General features: G+C 56.1%; 1 protein-coding gene across 1 annotated transcript in view; it reads left to right on the forward strand.

The window, feature by feature from the left end:
• MAST1 (microtubule associated serine/threonine kinase 1) overlaps positions 1-9,527 on the forward strand; it is a 49,330-nt gene that overhangs the window by 38,920 nt on the left and 883 nt on the right. The window contains exons 14-27 of the mRNA XM_027776773.1: positions 1,557-1,695; positions 1,785-1,917; positions 2,064-2,229; positions 2,332-2,433; positions 2,776-2,898; positions 4,672-4,781; positions 5,399-5,577; positions 5,656-5,903; positions 6,229-6,435; positions 6,639-6,868; positions 7,398-7,520; positions 7,613-7,749; positions 8,728-8,915; positions 9,013-9,522. Coding sequence (XP_027632574.1) covers positions 1,557-1,695; positions 1,785-1,917; positions 2,064-2,229; positions 2,332-2,433; positions 2,776-2,898; positions 4,672-4,781; positions 5,399-5,577; positions 5,656-5,903; positions 6,229-6,435; positions 6,639-6,868; positions 7,398-7,520; positions 7,613-7,749; positions 8,728-8,915; positions 9,013-9,522 — 2,595 coding nt within the window. The remainder of the gene's footprint in view (positions 1-1,556; positions 1,696-1,784; positions 1,918-2,063; positions 2,230-2,331; positions 2,434-2,775; positions 2,899-4,671; positions 4,782-5,398; positions 5,578-5,655; positions 5,904-6,228; positions 6,436-6,638; positions 6,869-7,397; positions 7,521-7,612; positions 7,750-8,727; positions 8,916-9,012; positions 9,523-9,527) is intronic.

The raw sequence follows: 9,527 nt of genomic DNA on the forward strand, positions 1-9,527 counted from the left end.
GTGCCGCGTGGCTTATCCGAGCCACGGCCACCCTGTGGGCTGTCTGCCCGCTGCCAGCCGGTCCTCCACCGGTCTACACCGTCCACCTCGGTATGGATCCGATCATCCGTGGGTTGTTTCATTTTTCATTTCGTTCAGCTTACAGATGAAGGGATCTCAAAATGTTTGAGGCAAAACGGAGTGGAAGTGTGTGTTTAGGAGCCAGCAGGTGGCGTGGCAGTAAAGGGCCCTGGTATCCCACAGGGCCAACCATGGTTCGAGTCCCGGACCATGGCAGATTTCTCTCTTTTTCTCTCTGTCCCTCTCTGGTCAAATTAAAATGAACAAATAAAGTGAAATAAAACAATTCTTAAAAAAAGAAAAAAAGTAAAGTGTGTTGGGGCTGGCAGACGGCCCGGTGGAGAGAGGGTCTGGATTCCCACAGGGCCGACGACGGTTTGAGTCCTGGACCTGGCGGCTTGCTTTCTTACTTTCCCTTTCGCTCTTTCTCACTGGCTCTGTCTGGTCAAATGAAAGAAATAGTAATAACAAATGGAATTAAATAAATAAACCTCTTTTTTTTTTTGGAGAGGTTTTTGCTATAGGGCGCATGCACTTGCCAGACCGAGAGAGACAGAGAGACAGATAGCGAGAAATCACCCCCCAGGAGGGATGGTCATGCCACAATCCCTTCTCCTCCATTCTCCTCTCGGGACCTTGGGCACGCATGCACGCACACACATCCGGCGTGAGTTTAAGCCACCGGGTCCGGGATGCGAACTGCAGTCGACTACGTGGGAGTCCAGCGACATAGCCATTACACTAACTGCTTGCTGGTCCCCTTTTTTTTTTTTTTTTTTTTAAAGTAAAGTGTGTGTTTACAGGGCCAGCACTTGGCGTGGTGGTTAGGGCACTGGATCCCAAATGGCCAACTCACCTTGAAAATCTTGCTGGGCGCGTGTGCGTGCGTGTCCAAAATCCTGAGACGAGAATGGAGGAGAAGGGACTGGCGTGGCTGTCCCTGGGAGGGTGATTTTTCTCCCATGTACCCGATGGCACCCCCAATTTTTGTTTACATAATTATTTATTTATTTATATTAATTATTATTATTATTATTATTCAATTTAACCAAAGAGAAACTGAGAGAGAGAAAGGAAAAGTGAGAAAGGAAGCCGCCAAGCTCAGGACATGAACCGCAGTCGGCCACGTGGGAGTCCAGCACCTTAACCACCACGCTCCTGCTGGCCCAGGAATTCTTTTTTTTTTTTTTTTTTTAAGGGTTAGAATCTAGATTGCTATAGGATGTATGCACTCGCCAGAGAGATAGTGAAAGGAAAAATGAGAAATCATTCCCCAGGGGAGATGGCCAGACCACAATCCCTTCTCCTCCATTCTCCTCTGGGATTCTGGGCACGCACGCACACGTGCCCGACGTGAGTTCTAAGTCCCCGGGTTCAGGACTCCAACTGCGATCGACTGTGTGGGAGTCCAGTGATGTAACCATCGCGCCATCTGCTGGTCGGGGTGTGTGTGGAGGATGCCTCCTTTTTCACCGGGCTCTGGTCCCTGCCCTCAGGCGGCGACTGCGCCACGCTCCTTAAGAATATCGGGGCGCTGCCGGTGGAGATGGCGCGTATGTACTTCGCCGAGACGGTGCTGGCGCTCGAGTACCTGCACAACTACGGCATCGTGCACCGCGACCTCAAGCCGGACAAGTGAGCCTTCCCTTTTCTCCCTGCCCCGTGGGAGGCTCAGGGACGGAGTGTTCGGGCCTCACCTCCGAGACCCTTGCCCGTGTCTGCAGCCTCCTGATCACCTCCATGGGTCACATCAAGCTCACAGATTTCGGCCTCTCCAAGATGGGGCTCATGAGTCTGACCACCAACTTGTACGAAGGTCACATTGAGAAAGACGCCCGAGAATTCCTGGACAAACAGGTGTGTGTGCGGGCGTGGGGGTCACCGCGGGTGGAGTGACCCAGCAGGACCCCAGGGGGCCCAGAGCCTGGTGGGGGGCACAGCTCTCCCCCCCCACCCCGAGGCCCCTCCTGCTGCCAGGGCGCGGGCTGACAGCCTGCCCCCAGGTGTGCGGGACCCCCGAGTACATCGCGCCCGAGGTCATCCTGCGCCAGGGCTACGGCAAGCCCGTGGACTGGTGGGCCATGGGGATCATCCTCTACGAGTTCCTGGTGGGCTGCGTGCCCTTCTTCGGAGACACGCCCGAAGAGCTCTTCGGACAGGTCATCAGTGGTACGTGGCTCCGCAGTGCGCAGGCGCAAGCCACTGGAGACGCGCGGGCCATGGCGCATCCGATTCCAAAAGCAATCCTCCCCAGCCCCGCTTTGTTTGCAGATGACATCCTGTGGCCCGAGGGGGACGAGGCTCTGCCCACAGACGCGCAGCTCCTCATATCCAGCCTCCTGCAGACCAACCCGCTGGTCCGGCTTGGAGCAGGTGAGGGCTGGCGGGGAGCAGGGCTCCTCCTTCTCCCCAGTCCCGCCTGCGCGGAGACTTTCTGCAACAGAAGTCAGGGGGTGGGGGACTGGGCTGCAGTCTGGCCATCAAGGGGCGCTGAACTGCCTTCCTTCTAGGTGGCGCCTTTAAAAACAATTTTTTAGAAGTATTTTATTTAACTTTAGTTATGAATTTACTTATTTTAAATTTGACTAGAGGGGGACAAAGTGAGAGAGAGAGGAAAAGTGAGAAAGCAAGCTGCCAGGTCTGGGACTTGAACCGCGCTGTCAGCCATGGGGGAGTCTAGCGCCCTTAACCACCACGTCACCTGCCGGCCCGCAGGTGGCGCCTTTGAGGTGAAGCAGCATAGCTTCTTTCGAGATCTGGACTGGACCGGACTGCTGAGACAGAAGGCCGAGTTCATCCCTCACCTGGAGTCGGAAGATGACACCAGCTACTTCGACAGTGAGTGGGGATCCAAGACGGGGCCTGGGTGGACAGTGGGATCCAGGGAGAGAGCCCTTAGGGTAAGGCCTGGGCTAGGGCGGGCCGGGTACAGTGCGGATGTCTAGACGAATGGGCTGACATATGGCTGGGGCGTGGCCTGCCTTGGGTGCAGCCCATGGGGGCGTGGCCTAGTGTAGGGGCCGGGGCCCTGGCTGGGAACTAGGTAAGAAAGTGAAGTTGGGGTAGGGGTGGGGTCTAGACAGGATTGAGCTCTAGGGGGCGGTGCAGCAACAAGAAGAGACAGGATGGGGACCACAGTTCAAGTCCTGGACCCAGTGGCTTGAGACTCACCTGGGGTGCATGCCCAAGGCCCTGAGAGGAGAGTAGAGGAGAAGGGATTATGCCCTGGCCCATCCCCCTGCGGGTGATTTCTCACTTTCTCTCTCACTCTCTCTCAAGTGAGTGCACACACCCTATGGGGAAAAAAAAACTTTCTTTTTTTTAAAATAATTTTTTAAATTTAATTTTATTCATTGTCATTATTTTATTTTTTAAAAGTTGACCAGAGAGAAGGGCCGGCAGATGGCATGGTCGTTGGGGGCGCTGGACTCTCACATGGTGGAACAAGGCGCTTTCCTTCTCTCTCTTTCTCAACCTCTCTCTCTCTCTCAATCCCTCTCTGATCAAATTAAAAGTAAATAAACGGGGCCACCAGGTGAAGCCGTGGATAAGGGTGCTGGATTCCCATACGGACGACCATGGTTTGAGTCCTGGACCTGGTGGCTTGCTTTCTCGCTCTCCCTGTCTCTCTCTGTCTCTGTCTGGTCAAATTAAAAAGTACTACTAATAAATGGAATTGAATAAATAATTATTTAAAAATAATAAATAAATAAATAAAGTTAAATAAGGTCATTCTTTTTTTAAGAATTATTTTTTATTTAATTTTATTTATTCATTCATTTATTTTAATTTGATCAGAGAGAGATACACAGAGAGAGAGAGAGAGAGAGAGAAAGTGAGAAAGCAAGCCGCCAGGTTCGGGACTTGAACCACAGTCGGCCATGTGGAAGTCCAGCACTTCAACCATCACAACACCTGCTGGCCCCACTATTATTTTTTAATTTGATGAGAGCGAAAGAGAGAGAAAGTAAAAAAGCAAGCTGCCAGGTCCAGGATTTGAACTGTGGTCGTCCATGTAGGAGTCCGGCATCTCAACCACCATGTCACCTGCTAGCCCCAATCAAATAATTCTTTAAAAAAAAAAAAAAAAGTTCATGTGGCGGGAGGGCGGAGGGGGAGTGAAAAAGGTAAGCTGCCAGTTCCGGGACTCGAACCGGGGTTAGTCATTTAAGTGTCTAACCGTCTTAACCACCCAGTCACCTACCCAACTCCATGGAAAAAACATCTAAAAAAAAATGGAAGCAGAGATAAGAGTCCAGGACTGGCTGGGCCTGGCACGTGGGGGTGTGGCCTGGCTTAGGGGCGGGGCTCTGGCAACTAAGTAAGAAACTGAAGTTGGGGTAGAGGTGGGGCCTAGACAGGGGTGAATTTTAAGGTTGGGGACTCTATGGGACTGTGCAAGAACTAAGAAGAGACAGGGGCCTGGGTTGACCTGAGGCTGAGCGCTGCAGGTAGGATCTGGGGGTGTGGTCTCCTGGAGGCCGCTAGACTGAGCCTCTGAGAACCGGGTTGTCTCAGCTGGGAGGCGCCTCTTGAATTACATCCTGAATTAGGCTGGTGCGTGGCCTTGACCCTCGGGCCTGCAGTCACAGCGCCCCCTCCACCCCCCAGCCCGCTCGGACAGGTATCACCACGTGAACTCCTATGACGAGGATGACACCACGGAGGAGGAGCCCGTGGAGATCCGCCAGTTTTCCTCCTGCTCGCCACGATTCAGCAAGGTGAGCAGAGACTGGAGCTGGGGCTGGGGAGAGACCTGGGGAGGGCGTGGATGGGGTGGGTCTTTGCCTCCCATCCGGATCTAGATTCCAGAAGAGAATGGGGGCTGGTCTGTTAAGGCAGGGGGCCCAGGCGTGCAGGGTCACCGGATAGGGAATTACTGATGGGCCGGGGTCTGGGCGTGGCAGGGCCTGGGGTCTAAGAGGAACCTTGATGGTTGCAATGAGGCCCACGGTGGGACGGGACCAAATCTGACCCAGGTGGAGTCAGGACGGCGGGCAGTGAAGGGGGCAGGTAGAGAGCAGCGGGGAGCGATGAAGTGAGCCGACCTAATTTGAGACCGGGGTACCTGGCAAGGCGGGACCCAATGGAGAGCAGTTTGAGCAGGACACTGGGGGCGGGGCCTAGACTAGGGGCGGGCCTAACTTTGTGGGCGGGGTCTCCTAGGAGAAGAACAGCGGGTGGTTAGGGGCGGGCGGTCTCGACCTGGGCGGGACGGGCCTTGGGAGAGTGACGCAGTGGTGTGGGCGGGTTCTGTAGCAGGAAGCTGATTGGCCCAGGAGCACAGGTAGGCTGGGATCCTTGCCTCCCACCACCACCTACCCACCCCGCCCCGCAGGTGTACAGCAGTATGGAGCAGTTGTCGCAGCACGAACCCAAGACCCCCGTAGCGGCAGCAGGGGCCAGCAAGCGGGAGCCGAGTGCCAAGGGTCCCGAGGAGAAGGTGGCCGGCAAGCGGGAGGGGCTGGGCGGCCTGACTTTGCGTGAGAAGACCTGGAGAGGAGGCTCCCCGGAGATGTGAGCAGGGGAAGGACTGGGTCTGAGGGCGGGGCCTAGGAAGGGCGTGTCTCCTCTGACCACGCCCTCTTCCTGCAGCAAGCGCTTCTCTGCATCCGAGGCCAGTTTTCTGGAGGGGGAGGCCAGTCCCCCGTTGGGCGCACGCCGCCGATTCTCCGCCCTGCTGGAGCCCAGCCGCTTCAGTGCCCCCCAAGAGGACGAGGATGAGGCCCGGCTGCGCAGGCCTCCCCGGCCCAGCTCTGACCCACCAGGCTCGCTGGATGCTCGAGCTTCCAAAGAGACCATTCAAGGCGAAGGCACTCCCAGCGCCGGGGACCCCGAGGCCAGTGAGTGTTCGCTCCTGAAGCTTCCCCAATTCCCAGGTGGCCACAGACAGTCTTGAGCTGTCAAAGCGCCTTATGCAAGTTCTACTACTCACATGTAACCTGGGAGTGTAATTCACATTAGAAACCCATGTGCCATGTGTAGTCCCCAAGACAGACTGATACAGGGTATTGCTCTGCACCAAAAGTCGCTCCTTTATTTCCTGAGCTGATGAACCTCACAACCCAGCAGCTGAAAGAAGTGGGAGAGCATTCCAGACAGTGGGAACAGCATGCGAGAAGTCCCTGGCCTAAGGCAGGTCTCTAACCCACTGCTACTCTGTTGCAGCTGACCGTCCACGCCCAGGTGACCTCTGCCCATCCTCAAAGGATGGAGACTCATCAGGCCCTAGAGCCACCAATGATTTGGTTCTGCGCCGGGCCCGGCACCAGCAGCTGTCCGGAGACCCCGCAGTGGAGAAGCGGCCTTCTCGAACTGGAGGCAAAGTCATCAAGTCAGCCTCAGCTACAGCCTTGTCTGTCATGATTCCTGCAGGTGATGCTGGCCCTGCCCAGAAGGGGAGGGGTTATTTCCACGACAGGCCAATGAACATATTACATTTTCCCTGTCTACAGTGATTGGTTTCAGGATGGACCAATGAGAGTCTGCTCTGGGACTTTGACTTGCGAGAAGGGAGGGGCAAATTCAGGGCTGTCTCTTATTGGCCCTGACCTCTGACTATGGTTCTGTATCTGCAGTGGACCCACATGGAAGCTCACCCCTCGCAAGCCCGATGTCCCCACGATCTCTCTCCTCCAACCCATCGTCACGGGACTCCTCCCCCAGCCGGGACTATTCTCCAGCTGTCAGTGGGCTCCGCTCTCCCATCACCATCCAGCGCTCCGGCAAGAAGTATGGCTTCACGCTACGTGCCATCCGTGTCTACATGGGTGACTCGGATGTCTACAGTGTCCACCACATTGTCTGGGTGAGCACTCATGGGTGGAGTGTCTGCATCCCAGGGTGGAGGGCCTGGGGACAGAAGACCCCTTAGGCATGTGAGACAGCACAAAAACTGTGGAGCTAGACAGCCTGGGACTCTTTGACACCCCTCTATCACTTCTCTCTCTGTGCCCCGTTTTTATTTATTTATTTTTTTAAGTTTATTTATTTCTTCCATGAGAGAGAGACAGGTACTCCCGATGGGGTCTCATGCCACAATCCACCCCTAGCCTCAGCTAGCCTGGGAGATGGGCCCTTGTGGGACCAATAGAATACAAGAACGACTCTGGAGGTGAACCAAGAACCTTCCCATGTGGGTCCAGCTGCGTTATTGCTGCATCCTGGTTTGGCCCCTGCTCAGTTTCATCCTTTGCAAAAGGAGAATAATTACAGTCTCATGAGATGTTATGAGGATTATAGTGCATGCAGAGCTAAGTATCCAATACATAGATTGAGGGAGCTTCCCTTGTTACTGATCCCATTAACCTTGCCCCTATGGGGTGCTCCACCCCTAGCACGTGGAGGAGGGAGGCCCAGCCCAGGAGGCGGGGCTCTGTGCAGGGGACCTCATCACTCACGTGAACGGGGAGCCCGTGCATGGCATGGTACATCCCGAGGTGGTGGAGCTGATCCTTAAGGTGAGCGCCAAGGAGGGGACGTTCTGGGTGGAGAGTAGGGGAGGCCTGAAAAGCCTGCCATGGAGCGTATTTGTCGCTACCTTTTCTCACAGAGCGGCAACAAGGTGGCGGTGACCACGACACCCTTCGAAAATACCTCCATCCGCATCGGTCCTGCAAGACGCAGCAGCTACAAGGCCAAAATGGCTCGGAGAAACAAGCGGCCCTCTGCCAAGGAGGGCCAGGAGAGGTGGGCAGAGCCTAGCCATTGGGGAGGGGACGGGGCTAATGCGGGAGATGCGCAGGTGAGGACAAAAGAGAAATACATCCGAGAACGAGAACGGTGGCTGGAGCTACCAAATGCAAAGCAAAACAATTAGACGAATAAGTGAAGACGCGCTGGGAGAGTGGGAAGAGCCAGGGAAAAAAAGCCCTGCCAGGTTTCTGGGCTGGGAGAAAAGCATTATGGGAGTGTCTCGAGCAGGTGGGCAAGGCCTGCAGATGAGGGGCGAGGGCACTGTGTAGAGAGGTGCAGGGGGGTGGGAGCGGGTCATCCAGGGGAAGGTCTGACCCTATTAGGTGCTTTTTCCTTTTTTAAGAATGATTTTATTTAACTTTATTTATTTATATTTTTGAATTTGACCAGAGAGGGACAAGTGAGACACAGAGAAAGTGAGAAAGCAAGCTGCCAGGCCCAGGACTCAAACCGTTTTCACTCATGTGAGAGTCCAGCGCCCTTAACCATCATACCACCTGCAGGGGCCCCTTATTAGGTGCTTTTAAACCCAACTGGGCTGGCCTAGCATATGAGGATAGCAAGCAACACTGAGCAAGTGAAACGGGTTCTTTCCTTATAGATAGGTGGAGCTAGGAGGGGTGGGCGGGGCCAAACGAGTGCCCTTTGGGTCAGCGGATTTGGCCTGGACAGTGAGGATTTGAGTGAGTGGGAGGAGCCAGACAGGGCTGGGTCAAGTGAGTTTCCTCCCTCTCTGATAGGTGGGTTATAGCGGGAGAGGGAGGGGGGAAAGAGAAGGGCGTGGCCAGGAGAGGTTCCTTTTGTCTGAACAGTTTCAAGTTTCTACTGGGCGTGGCAGGGGTGGGCGTGGCCTGAGGTGGGCGGAACCTACCCAAGTTCTTTCTGCCTTGATGTGTGGGTTGTAGCTGGAGATGGAGGTGCCAGGAGTTTAGGAGTCCGGTTAAGGGTAGGTGGCCCCCTCTTTGTCCCCAGCAAGAAGCGCAGTTCCCTGTTCCGGAAGATCACGAAGCAGTCGAACCTGCTGCACACTAGCCGCTCTCTGTCGTCGCTGAAACGCTCGCTGTCGTCCAGCGACAGTCTCCCGGGCTCACCCACGCATGGGCTGCCGGCGCGCTCGCCCACGCACAGTTACCGCTCCACGCCTGACTCCGCCTACCTAGGTGGGCTCTGCGCCTGCGCAGCTCCGAGCATTGCGGGGTGGCCCCAGCTGGTGCTGGGATGGTACTCACTGCCCACTATGCTTCCTCTGATCTTCAGGTGCCTCCTCTCAGAGCAGCTCGCCAGCCTCGAGCACGCCCAACTCGCCGGCGTCCTCAGCGTCACACCACATCCGGCCCAGCACGCTGCACGGCCTGTCGCCGAAGCTCCACCGCCAGTACCGCTCAGCGCGCTGCAAGTCGGCCGGCAACATCCCCTTGTCGCCGTTGGCACACACGCCGTCCCCAACGCAGGCGTCGCCGCCACCGCTGCCGGGCCATACAGTGGGCAGCTCGCACACGACGCAGAGCTTCCCGGCCAAATTGCACTCCTCACCACCTGTCGTGCGCCCGCGCCCGAAGAGTGCCGAACCCCCGCGGTCACCGCTCCTCAAGCGCGTGCAGTCGGCGGAGAAGCTGGGAGCCTCGCTTAGCGCCGACAAGAAGAGTGCACTGCGCAAACACAGCCTAGAGGTGGGCCACCCGGATTTCCGGAAGGACTTCCACGGCGAGCTGGCGCTGCACAGCCTCGCGGAGTCCGACGGCGAGACGCCCCCGATCGAATGCCCGGGCGGG

The sequence above is a fragment of the Tupaia chinensis genome, unplaced genomic scaffold (genome assembly GCF_000334495.1).
Source record: "Tupaia chinensis unplaced genomic scaffold, TupChi_1.0 Scaffold138060_1, whole genome shotgun sequence".
In the NCBI taxonomy this organism is placed as follows: Eukaryota; Metazoa; Chordata; class Mammalia; order Scandentia; family Tupaiidae; genus Tupaia; species Tupaia belangeri.